We start from the raw sequence: 12743 nt of genomic DNA on the forward strand, positions 1-12743 counted from the left end.
GCCCCCTGCCAGTCCAGCCTTGGCCTCCTCTGTCCTGACCCACAGCCCCCTGCGAGCCCTACCTCGGGCTCCACCCTTCCAGCTCTGCTGGTGCCCCTCACTCCCGACCTGCAGCCCCCTGCCAGCCGAGCCCTGGGCTCCCCGGTGCCCCTCACTCCTGACCCGCAGCCCCGTCAGCCCAGCCACGGGCTCCCCGGTGCCCCTCACTCCTAACCCGCAGCCCCCTGCCACCCTGGCCATGGGATCCCCGGTGCCCCTCACTCCTGACTTGCAGCCCCTTGCCAGCCCAGCCATGGGCTCCCTGGTGCCCCTCACTCCCGACTTGCAGCCCCCTGCCAGCCCAGCCCCAGGCTTCCCGGTGCCCCTCACTCCTGACCCGCAGCCCCTGCCGTCTCTGCCCCCAGCTGTTCCATCGACAAGGAGGTGACCCGGGTGGCCTGGCTGAATCGCTCCAACATCCTGTACGCTGGGAACGACAAGTGGTCCATCGACCCGCGGGTCCGGCTGCTCACCAACAGCCAGGCCGAGTTCAGCATCCTCATCGCCAGCGTGGACGTGTGGGATGAGGGGCTGTACACCTGCTCCTTCCAGACCCAGGCCAAGCCCCACACGGCCCAGGTCTACCTCATCGTGCACGGTACAGAGGGGGAGGGGCTGGGCTGAGCCCGAGGGTGGGGAATGGGCAGAGATGGGGATGGGGTTGGGGGGATTGGCAGGGGCAGGGGGGGTGCTGGGCAGTGACTGGGTGCAGGGCTGGGCCTGAGGGTCGGGGATGGGCTGGGGGGCTGAGTGGGCAGTGATGGAGTTGGGGGGTTGGGCAGGGGATGGGTTGGGCTGGGAGACTGGGGGTGTGGCGCTGGGCAGGGATGGGGGATTGAGGGTGTGGGGCTGGGCAGGGACGGGTGGGGAGGTGGGAGGATGGGCAGGTACTGGGGTGGGGGATGGGCAGAGATGGAGGAGCAAGGACGGGTGGGGGCAGAGAAGGGGAAGGGGGCTGGGTCATCATGGGACGGGGGGGGTCTGTATGCAAGGCCGTGAGGGGAGCAGGGATTGGGGGCTAGGGGGAGGAGGGAGCAGGTGCATGTGGTGGGGGATGGGGGGCTGGTCCATGGGGGGGCTGCACAGAGATCTATGGGGAAGCTGGGGGAGGGGGTGGGGCGGGGCTGTCTCCTGCTCTAGGGCTGGTGCTGCAGCCACGTGTGTGTCCATCCCTCGTGCCTGCGCCCCCCCGCCCCCCAGGACTCTGTCGCTTGGGGCTGGGTTTGGGACGTCCGTTCCCCCGCGCGGCGCCGTGCCCCGCCCCAGAGCTGGCTGCATGTCAGGCCCGGGCCCGGGGTCCCTGGATACCCAGCCCCGCGTGATCGGAGCCGGGAGCCGTTTTCCTCCCGGCCGCTCAGGGAGGATTTGCTGGCTCAGCTCCCGCCCCCCAGGTGCCCACGGCGCCAGGAAGTGGGGACAATGGAGCCTGATTGGATCCGGGGGGACAATTGCGGGGTCCCTGCCGCAGCTGTTCGCCGCATCGCCCTGATTGGCTGCGGCCCTCATCGGTCGGCCAATCAGCTCACACCACAGGCCTTGTTAGCGGGGCTGAGGGAGACTCACGTCATGAGGTGGCTTTTCTTGGCTTTTCTACCAAATTGTCCCATGGGGGGGAAGTCTAATGTTAACACCCCACATGCCGCCCGGCACTGAGATGCAGCCACCTCTGGGGTGGGGCACAGGGGCTGGTTATACAGGGATCCCTCACCCAGCCCTGGGATGCAGCCACCTCTGGGGCAGGACATGGGAGATGGTTGTATGGGGACCCCTCACCTAGCTGTGAGATGCGACCACCTCTGGGGTGGGGCATCTGGGTACCAGCCCCACTTGGTCAACCCCTAGCACTAGGCATGGGCGCTCAGGGGGCAGGGCGCCCCTGGGGGTCAGAGGCTGGCGCTGCTCTCACTGCTCTCCCCTGCCCGCCCCCCAGTGCCAGCTCGGATCACGAACATCTCCTCGGCCGTGACAGTGAACGAAGGGAGCGACGTGAGTTTGCTGTGCATGGCCACAGGCAAACCTGAGCCCACCGTGACCTGGAGACAGCTGAGAGGTAAGAGGGAGCGGGCCGGGGAGGGGGCCCTATGCAGATGGGGGGGCAGGTGAGAGAGGAGGGGGAGGGGAAGAGTAAGCAGGGAATGATTGGGGGAGGGGACAATGGGGGGGATTGGGGCAGGGGGAGATTGGGGGGGATTTGCCAGGATGTGGGGGAAGGGAGGTTGGGCAGGTTGAGGAAAGAGGGGATCCGGGTGGAGCCGGGGGCTGGGGGGACCTGGAGCTATCATGGAGGAATCAGACAGGAGCCCAACCTGCTGCTCCTCACTCCCGACCCGCAGCCCCTTGGGCACCCCGACACCCTGCAACTTGGCCGGTGCCCCTCACTCCCGACCTTCACCCCTGGGCACCCCAACACCCTGCAGCTAAGCCGGTGCCCCTCACTCCCGACCCGCAGCCCCCTGCTGGCCCAGCCCTGGCAGGTGGTGGCCGTACCTCAGGAGATGTTGATAACTGTTGTGTTGTTGTGTGTTTTTTTTCTCGTGTGTAAGTCTGTGTTTGTGTCTGTCTCCCCCCCGCTCCACACCTCCTCCCCACACACAGACGGGTTCACCAGCGAAGGGGAATATCTGGAAATCACCGAGATCAACAGGCAGCAGGCCGGGGAATACGAGTGTATCACGGCCAACGGCGTCTCTCTGGCCGACAGCAAGAGGGTCCTGATCACAGTCAACTGTGAGTCAACCTTTGGGCTTCCCCCTCTAGGGGGCGCCGGCTCCCGTCCAGCCTCAAGGCGGAGACTGGCTGGCTCAGCGGGGCAGGCAATGGAATATGGGGCTTCCCCCTCTAGGGGGCGCCAGCTCCTCTCCTTTAATTCCTTCACTTTCTCCTCTCAGACCCTCCCACCATCAAGGACGTCAAGGACGCCTATCCCCCTGTGGGGAAGCCGGCACTGCTGAGATGTGAGGCCATGGCTGTGCCCCCTGCCGAATTCGAGTGGTTCAAGGATGACAAGCAGTGAGTGACCCTCCTTCCCGGACACACTCACCCCCTCCAGGAACGGGCCCCATTGACCTGCCCCAGGGGTGACTGACGTCCAGTCAGCAACTCTTTGCCCTCTTGTTTGCCTTGCAGCGTCATGTGATCTGCGGTAGACTGAATGTCAAAATTACCCTCCCAGTGAGATCTGAGCTGAGAGAGTCTCCTCCAGGAACGAATTAATCCCCTTTCCAGGGCGCTCTGTCGTTGCTGGTTTTTTGTGTTGGTGGTTGGATGATCATTGCTACGTTGGTTGGTTGATTGATGGGTTGTTGGCTGTTGGTTTGTTGAGTTGGTTGAAGGGTTGATTATTGGGATTGATCGGTTGGGTCAGTTGCTTTGTGGGGTTGGTTGATGGTTTGGTTGGTTGATGGTTTGTGTAGGTAGTCGGTTGTTGGTTGGTATGTTTGGCCAGTTGGTTGGTGGCTGGTTTTCAGGGTTGGTTGTTGGGTTGGTTAATTGATGGGGTCAGGGAGAATCCCCTTCTGGCCCTACAGTGCAGAAGGTGGGACCCGCAAGGACTCTAAACATTAATATCAGCCACCCCAGATTTGTGTTACACTCCCAAGGTTACAGCTTCTCTCTGATCTTGGCTCGGTAAACGCTGCCACCACCCAAAGGACACAGAGGAGTCCACAAGCCAATGGTTCCTTCTAGGTATGGAAGATGAATTTTCATATCTAGTCCAAACCTTACACAGCATTCCTGCTTATAGCATTGCTGCTCCGTGTCCCCACAGGCCGTTCGTTGGATGGTGGTAACAGGTGGCAACCAAGTGGTTCACTCCATGAGCTTCCCAAAGGCGTTTCATGGTCCCCGCCAGGAAGTTGGTCCCTGAATCCGTAAGGATGTCAGAGGGCCAACCTACCCTGGCAAAAATGTCTGTCAGCGCCTGGCTCACGCTTTTAGCCTTTGTGTTGCTTAGAGCTCCTGCTTCCGGCCATCGAGTCGCAAACTCCATGAAGGTCAATATGTTCAGCCTCCCTCTGGGTGTCTTCTTAGGGAAAGGACCCGGAATATCCACAGCTACTCGCTGAAATGGGACCTCAATGATAGGGAGTGGCTGGAAAGGGGCCTTGACCTCGTCTTGGGACTTTCCCACCCTCTGGTCCAACTCACAAGACCGGACATAGATTGAAACCTCCTTGCCCATCCCCTCCCAGCGGAATGACCTCCCCAAACGGACCTTGGTCCTGTTCACCCCAGCATGGGCACTAGGATGATCGTAGGCGAAGCTCAAGAGCTTTTCCCGGTACTTAGCTGGAAATACCAACTGTCTCTGAGGATGCCAGTCCTCCTTGTGCCCACCAGAAAGGGTCTCCTTGGGTACGAGTCCTCCTCCTACAGCAAACCTGGACCTGTTAGAAGAGCTGAGAGGTGGGGGGTCACTCCCTGGAGTCTCTCATCCGCTTCCTGCTCTGCCTGGAACGGTTCCCTTGATGCTGGAGACATCGGTTCCTCACTGGGCTTGGTCCCACTGGAAGCGATGCAGGTGATGGGGGTGTCTCTGACTGTGAACCGCTCTCCGCTGGGGCACTGGGTGGTATTTCAGGCTCTGGCTGATCCTCTTGCACGGCTCTGGGTACAGGCCCTGTGGCACCCTTTGGTGCTGGCTCCCCTGGCTCTGGTGCACTTGCTGGCATGGGCTCTGGGGCTGACTGCACCGCCAGGTCCGATCCTTGGGCTGGTTTTGGCTGGGTTCCACGACCGGGATTTACAACTGCTGCCATAGGCTCTGCTCTGGAGTCTCGTTCCACCACCTCTGGCGGGGTCCCTGTAGGAGGTTCAGGAATGAGATTAGGTGTGGAGGCCTGTTTAGCTTGGCTGCGGGGGACCATCCCCACCCTTTTTGTATCCTCACACGGTTGGCTAAGTCTTCCCCCAGCAGTGTGAGAATGGGATAATCGTCATAGACTGCAGAAGTCCACATTCCTGGCCAGCCCTTGTACTGGACAGGCAACCTAGCTGTAGGCAAGTTAGAAGAGTTGGCTTAAAGGGTTGCACCGTCACTCGGGCCTCTGGGTCGATGAATCTGGGGTCCACCAGGGATTGGTGGATAGCTGACCCTGTGCTCCAGTGTCTCTCCATGCAGTAATCTGCCTCCCACCAACACTCACAGTTTCCCTTCGCTCTGGGGGTCTTTGCGAGACAGCTGGGCCTGAGGGCTCTTGGTGGGACTCTGGGGTGATGAGTTGTAGCCGGCTGGTGCTCCTGGGGCAGTTGGCCTTCACGTGCCCCAGCTCGTTACATTTGAAGCATCGCCCAGCTGACTGTGGGCTGGGGCGAGGTGGGCGGTTGGACGGTGGGACGAGAGGGCATCTGGGGTCTCCCTGGCTGTGTGGAGGGCTCCTCCTTTGAGGTGGGGCTTTGAGCTGACCCCGTGGTGGGGGTTGTCTCGGGTTGCCCCTTCTGGTATCCGCACCAACTGCTGCGAGCTTTCTTCTTCTCCGCCTCCGCCACCCATTTGGCTCCGATCTCCCCTGCCTCGATTACAGTTTTGAGTTTCCCATCTAGGATGTACCTTTCTATTCCCTCACATACACCCTCTGAGAACTGCTCCACTTGCCTTAGGGGAGAGAGATCTTCCAGAGATTTAACCCTTGCTCCTGATAGCCAGGCATCCCGATTTTTGACAATGTGGTGGCGTGTCGGGAAAATGCCACGTCTGGTTTCCACGTTAGGGCTCTGAACCGCCAACGGGCCTGCTCAGGTGTTAGCCCCATTCTAAGTCCGGCCTTGTGTTTAAAACATTCGCACCCGTTCATGGGTTCGTTAAGCATTTCAGCTGCCACCTCTGCTAACCTCAGCTCCACCATATACTGGTCTGTAGAGATGCTGTACCCAAGACTGGCCCTTTGGAAATTTTCTAAGACGGCCTCTGTATCATCACCTCCCTTGTATGTGGGGAATGTCCTGGAATGGGGAGCGGTGCCTGGAGAAGGACTGTCACGGTTACCTGGTGGACCCAGCTTAGCCCTTTTCACTCTAAGCTCTTCAGCTCTAACTTTGCCTCCTTCCGCTTCCGCCTCCAAGCACTTTGCCTCTCTCCTGTCCTCCTCTTCCAAGCGCACCAGCTGTAGGAAGAAATCTCTGTTTCCGCAGTCAGACTCGGTCTGGGTTAAGCACATCCCTCCAGCTTGGCACCATGATCTCGGTCGGGGGAGGACTGACCCTTTCCTCCTGGGAATCCCCTTTCCCCCATCCCCTCCCTGCATTTCCGTCCTGGAGCTGGATGTCGGGGCTCGATCTGGGCCTGGCTTCTCCGTGGCAGCCGCTTTACGAAGACTGGTCATTCTAGGGTTTCTGTGCCTGGCCTCAGCCTCGTGCACAGGCTGCCCCCCTCTAGTTTAACTATTTCGTTGCCACAAAGCTGGAAAAGAAAAGAAAAATAAACGGCTTGTTGGACTCCCCGACTTCGCAGGCTGATCCCTTGGCCTGTTCCCCCTCCGGCAGCAAAGGAGAAAAGAAGGGAAAAAACTTCCTGGCTTTCAAGCAGCCAAAAAGAAAAATGGGTCCTTTTAAAATCCTGAGGTCTGTGCTTCAGGTTCAAAATGATCTCAGTTCTCCCACCATGTCAGGGCTGAATCCACACTTGGCACGTCGAGTGCAGAAGTTGGGGGCCCGCAAGGATTCTAACAATTCACACTGGCCACCCCAGGCTGGTATTAAACTCCCCAGGTTACAGCTTCTCTCTGACCTTGGATGGGTAAACGCTGCCACCACCTAGTGCAAAAACCCCCTTGGACCTAGGAAGGGGCACTTGGGAAATCCTCCCTGTGGGGCACCCTCAGCCCTTCACCCCCCTCCAGGAAGAGCTGAGAAGAAAACAAAGGAAATGAGCTGTGGCCACCAGCTAATCAAACAGCATAGGCACAACCCTCTTAGGACACCAGCAATCCAAATCCTGCTCTTAAAAAAGGGACATTTTATTAAAAACAAAAAAGAGAGAAAATACCTCTGGAATTTAGGCTTTTGCTAGATTTTCAAAAAACAATTCCAAAAATCAAGCACCCAAACTAGCTTCCTTGAGGGTTCAGCTTAAAGGTTACGAGCAAACAGAAGCACCTGGGATTAGCACAGAGGCGTCCACAAGCCAAAATAAAGAAATAAACCTGATCGCGTCCATTTAAACATTCCCCATCCCAATGATTCCTTCCAGGTATGGAAAATAATTTTTCATACCTGTTTCACACCTTACCCAGCATTCCTGCTATTAGCATGGCTGCTCCGTGTCCCTGCAGCCCAGAGAGAACAACAGACAAAGGGAAAGTTTCTTTCCCCATTTCATAAAGTTCTACCTTCCCATTGGCTCTTTTGGTCAGGTGCCCACTTCCGTTTCTTTATCTGGGGGACTTTTTAACCCCTTACAGGTAAAGCAAGCAGAGAACAGACCAAGAGGGATTTTACAGCTCACTGGCTGGCTGGGTGTCCATCAAAGGGAGCTACCCCTCACCCCCTTTTTATTTATCACAGATGGTTTGTTGAGTTGGTTGTTGATGTGTTGGGTTGGTTTTTGGGTTACTGAATTGATGGCTTGTTGAGTTGGTTGTTGGGTTAGTGAATTAATGGTTTGTTGAGTTGGTTGTTGGTCTGTTGGGTTGGTTGTTGGGTTAGTGAATTGATGGTTTGTTGAGTTGGTTGTTGGTGTGGTTATTGGGTTGGTGGTTGGTGTTTTGGGTCATTTGATTGTTGTTTATTCAGATGGCTGGTTGGCTGTTGGGTTGATTGTTGGTTTGTAGGCTACCATTGTTTGACACCTGAGTTCCTTGTCGATTGGTTAGTTGGCTGTTGGATATCAGGGTTCTTGGTGGTTTAATGGTTGGTTGGTCTTTTGGGTTGCTTGGTGGTTTCCTGGTTTTGTTCGGTGCATTGGTTGTTGGCAGGTTGGATTGTTTGCTCGTCTGTTGTTTGTTGGTTGGTTAGGTTGGTTCTTGGGCTGGTTGTTGGTGTGTTGGGTTGGTTGTTGGTTTGGGGTTGTTGGGATGGTTGTTTGGTGGGTTGTTACTTTGTCAGGTTGGTTGTCAGGTGCCCCTCACTCCCAACCCACAGCCCCCTGCTAGCTCAGCCCTGGTCTTCCCCGTCTCTGCCGGTGCCCCTCACTCCCAATCTGCAGCCCCCTCTAGCCCAGCCGCTTCTGTAGTTTGTCGTGTTTCATGCTGGTTTGCTGATAAACCCCCTACCGGGTGTGAAACTGTGAGATCTTGTAATGCTCCCCCCTCTTTGCCCCCGACCCAGCAGACTCTTTGGGGGCCTCGAGGGGCTGCGGATCCGGAACGAGCGCACGCGTTCCATGCTGCTCATCGACAACGTCACCGCTCGGCATTATGGGAACTACAGCTGCCTGGCCTCCAACAAGCTGGGGGTCTCCAACGCAAGCCTGCGGCTGATACGTACGTCCCCCTGTCCTGTACAACAGCTGGTCCCGCCCACCGTCATTCACCGGTGGCCCCGCCCACCATTCCCCACAGCCCCCGCCCACTGTCCTTCACCACTGGCCCTGCCCACTCTTCCCAGCAACCCCGCCCATAATTCACAGCTGGCCCTGCCCTCTGTCTTTCAAGACTGGCCCAGCCATAAAGCCCCCCATGGGGTATAGTAACATTTAGATAGACTGTCCTGGCTCCCAGCCACCCTGCTGTAACCACTAGACCCCACTCCCCTCCCAGACCAGGGACAGAACTCAGGAGTCCTGGCTCCCAGCCCCCACAATCTAAATCACCCTCCTCTAAAATGCTAAAGGCCAGTGAAGTACTTCAGATGCTTCTGAAAATCACCTTTGCTGCCCCCAGTCCCTTGAAAGTCTTGTCCCTGGCTCTGAAATCCTCTTTCTTCTCTGGCCAGGACCCGGCTCTCTGGAAAACGTAGCCGTGACCGGGATGGAGTCCCCCTTGTTCCTGGGCTTGCTGTCGTCAGCCTTTGTGACTCTCCTGTTTAAGATCTAGTGTGTTCGGCAGGCGCAGCGGGAGGAGAGGCGGCTCGGATGGAGAGGGAGAGCGTGAGAGAGACCTTCTCCTTTCCGGGAGAGACGAAGAGAGAAAACAAAGAAACAAATCTTATCGAGAACCCCAGCACTGTGAGGGAAACATGAAAAAAAGAGAAAAAAACGACAAAAAAAAATATGCATTTCTTTCTACGGCCATTTTCTGTCACTTTCATCCCAGACACTTCCAGCCGGACTTGTTCTAAAGGGACAAACAAACTGACCTGCAAAGACACAGGGCTTTAAAGGGTTAACGGCCAGTGCTTCTGTGCCCCATGGGGGCCTCCCGCAATAGGGCTCGCGGTGAGGGGCTGTTCCCCTGCTCTGGGAGAGTTTGCGGTTCTCAGTGGCCCTGAAGGACGAGCTTCGCTGGCTTTTGCAAAAGTTGGGGGCTGGGCCTTTCTGTACCACACGGCGTGTTTGAGTGGGGAATTTCCCTAGTCTGGGGCAGAAAAATTCCTCAGCGAACAACGTTTCTTGGGCTGTGAATGACCCTTCTTTACACAGGTTTTGGACTCTGAATTTCCTGATTTCATGAAGCTCTCCGGGCTGAGATCTTCCTTCGCTCACCAAGTTTTCCGGGCTGAGAATTCCCTTGGTTTACACAGATCTGAGGCTGAACATTTCCTTCCTTCACAAAGGTTTTTGGGCTGAGAATGATCCTTGTTTACACGGGTTTGAGGCTGCGAATTAATTAGTTTGCAAAGTTTTGGGGGCAGATAATTACCCCTGGTTTGCACAGGAAAATACGCTTAATTCACAAAGTGTTTTGGTCTGAAAATGACCTTAATTGACAAAAAAAAATGTGTACTAAGACGGACCCTTGTTTACACAGGTTTGAAGCTGGAAATGTCCTTAGTTCACAAAGTTTTGTGCGCTGAGACTTCTCCTAATTCACGCTGGGTTTGGCTTGAGAATTTCCTGGTTCACAAAGGTTTTAGGGGCTCAGAATTTCCTTAGTTTATGCAGGTTTCAGGCTTTCTTAGTTCACAGGACTTTGTGGGCTGAAAATGACCCCAGTTCTGGGGTGCAGATTTATTTCCTTCACAAAGTTTTCTGGGGTGAGAATTTTCTTGGTTTACTGAGATTTCAGGTTGAGCCTTTCCTTAATCCAGCGAGTTTTTTGAGAATTTCCTTAGTGAACAAACCAAGCCTAAAAATACCCCCTTTTTAGCTATGAATTCATAGAATCATAGAATATCAGGGTTGGAAGGGACCTCAGGAGGTATCTAGTCCAACCCCCTGCTCAAAGCAGGACCAATTCCCAAATCATCCCAGCCAGGGCTTTGTCAAGCCGGGCCTTAAAAACCTCTAAGGAAGGAGATTCCACCACCTCCCTAGGTAACCCATTCCAGTGCTTCACCACCCTCCTGGTGAAATAGTGTTTCCTAAAATATCCAACCAAAACCTCCCCCACTGCAACTTGAGACCATTGCTCCTTCTTCTGTCATCTGCCACCACTGAGAACAGCCTAGATCCATCCTCTTGGGACCTCCTCACTTAATCCAGCGATTTGCCCCAGCGGGAATTGTTTCACCTAATAAATTCTGTCGCCCGGCAATTTTCATTGTTCACAAGGTTTTGTGGCCTGCAAATTGCCTTCAGCCGGAGCCAGTTTCACCTGAGAATTCCCAGGGGTCGCAAAGTTTTGGGGGCTGAGAATTTCCTTCATTTTTCAATCGTTTCCCCCGGCTCAGAGAAGACAGAGTTGGAAGCTGGCTGCCGCCTGGAGATTTGGATTCAGCACGTTGATTGTGCTCTGTCCCTGCGCTCTGGGCGTGAGGGGGTTCACATGCCCTCTAAGCTGTCCGGCTGCCCAGCTCTGGATGGAGGAAGGCTTATAGCTGAGCATTGAAACCACCCGTCTCTTCGGCTGAGGAGATCCCCTTCCCGCTCTCCGTGCATGATGGGGCGGCTGGTCAGGTCCGAGACGTCGCATCTGCTGCTCTCCGTCCCCACTACACCAAGCCAGGGTGAGTCAAGAGGGAGGGGACTGATTGAGATGGGCTTCATGGGGCTCAGGCTTTGAGCAGTTGCCTCGGCTGTGGGGGGGGGGGGGGAAGGGGGACTTGTCCTGGGGCCTGACGAACGTTTGCAAATTGGTGTCGTTGTTTGCAAAGCAGGGACCAGGCAGTGGGAGACTGGGAGACCCTACAATAACGAAGGGGCCCACCCAGTCCCAGCTGCTGCAATGATGCACCAGTTTGCCAATCCCCCTCTGCTTGTGGGAGACGTTAGAGTAACAGAATGCAAACGCAGTCCTGGCATTTACGAGAGACCCTCCAATAACAGCCAGCGTGTGTACAGCCTTGTCCTGTGTGAGAGACCCTACAATAATAACCAGCATGTGTACAGACCTACCCGTCCCGAGAGACCCTATAACAACAAAACCTGAGAGACTCTTTCAACTTTCCTGAGAGACCCTACGATACCAGCTTGATATTTATCACCTTAATGAAATTAAGTGAATGAACCTGACCTGGGACTTTCCTTAACTGTTTGTAATAAGGCTTTGGGGCTGGCTGAAAGGAATTACACGTGGGTCTGTTATTGCAGGGGCTCCTGGAAGTGCTGGAGGTTGCTCGCTTGGCTTGTTGTTGTTTGGCCTCCGGGGAATGGCTGGGCTGTAGAGGCTTGGTGTAATATTGTAGGGTTTCCTGAGAGTGCCAGGAGCTGTGCAGGCTTGGCTTATTATCATAGGGTCTGCTGGGAGTGCCAGGAGCTGTGCAGGCTTGGTTTGTTATTGTAGGATCTCCTGAGAGAGAGGTGTGTGAGTGCATACAGCATGAAAGCAGCGCTCATTCCATGCGTATTACCCGGTAAACATCTCCGTCACTGATCCTCTAAGGTTCTAGGATGATGGGTTATTCCGTGGGCCCATCTAGGCTGGTGTCCCGCCATCTGCTCTGGGGAACATCCTGAAACTCCGGTGGGGGAAAAATTCCCACTGGATTTTTTCTCAGCACAGAACAGGAGAAAAAACAACATCGGATCAGACCCTTGAGTCGGGGCTGGGTTGAGAAATAGAATCTTGGTCACCTTGACTGATATGTTAACAAACGTCCCCAAGTTTTTGGCCTGGGAATTTGCTTTGGTTTTTTTGTTTTTTTAAATTTGATTTGATTTTTAACGAAGCGCAGTGGCCTGAGGGCTAAGGTGGCCAAAGACGTCTAAAGAATTTAAACGCTTAATTTATTACGTATTAAGCATATTGTCTTGAGGTTCTTTTTTCTCGTAGGCTATTTGAATTTAATTTCTAGGAGCCGATATTGTTTGGTATAAAAATATACTTGTTTGGTTTTGTCCTGGAGACAAAATCTGGATTGACAAAGGTTTGGTTTGGTCTCCCCTGGGAAGGGCCTTTGAGTTTTTAGAACAATTGCGAATGTCTTTTGCCCAGGCACTAGACTTTGCGAAGTTAGTTATTTATTTTTGCGGTGCCAGCAAACACAAAACTCCATAAGGAAGATGATTTGCTAAATAGCGGTTGTTATTATTGATCAGGTGTGTGACCGTCGTGCCCAGGAACCCCCGTCAGGGACCAAAGCCCCATCGCGCCAGGCGCTGTACGTTCGAGTGCCATTTATGAGGTGTATTATGGTAACATCCAGGCACTGCAGTCATGGCCTAGGACCCCTGTGTGCTATTTATTAGATGTATTACAGTGTCAGCCAGAACCCCAGCTACAGAGGGG

General features: G+C 55.0%; 1 protein-coding gene across 1 annotated transcript in view; it reads left to right on the plus strand.

The window, feature by feature from the left end:
- The window catches only part of IGLON5 (IgLON family member 5), a 28310-nt gene extending 18560 nt beyond the window's left edge, over positions 1-9750 (plus strand). Inside the window, exons 3-8 of the mRNA XM_050930769.1 lie at positions 405-637; positions 1970-2089; positions 2635-2766; positions 2928-3048; positions 8308-8459; positions 8911-9750. Coding sequence (XP_050786726.1) covers positions 405-637; positions 1970-2089; positions 2635-2766; positions 2928-3048; positions 8308-8459; positions 8911-9011 — 859 coding nt within the window. The 3' untranslated portion in view covers positions 9012-9750. The remainder of the gene's footprint in view (positions 1-404; positions 638-1969; positions 2090-2634; positions 2767-2927; positions 3049-8307; positions 8460-8910) is intronic.
- Positions 9751-12743: the final 2993 nt, after the last annotated feature.

Source organism: Gopherus flavomarginatus, chromosome 20 (assembly GCF_025201925.1).
Source record: "Gopherus flavomarginatus isolate rGopFla2 chromosome 20, rGopFla2.mat.asm, whole genome shotgun sequence".
Taxonomy (NCBI): Eukaryota; Metazoa; Chordata; order Testudines; family Testudinidae; genus Gopherus; species Gopherus flavomarginatus.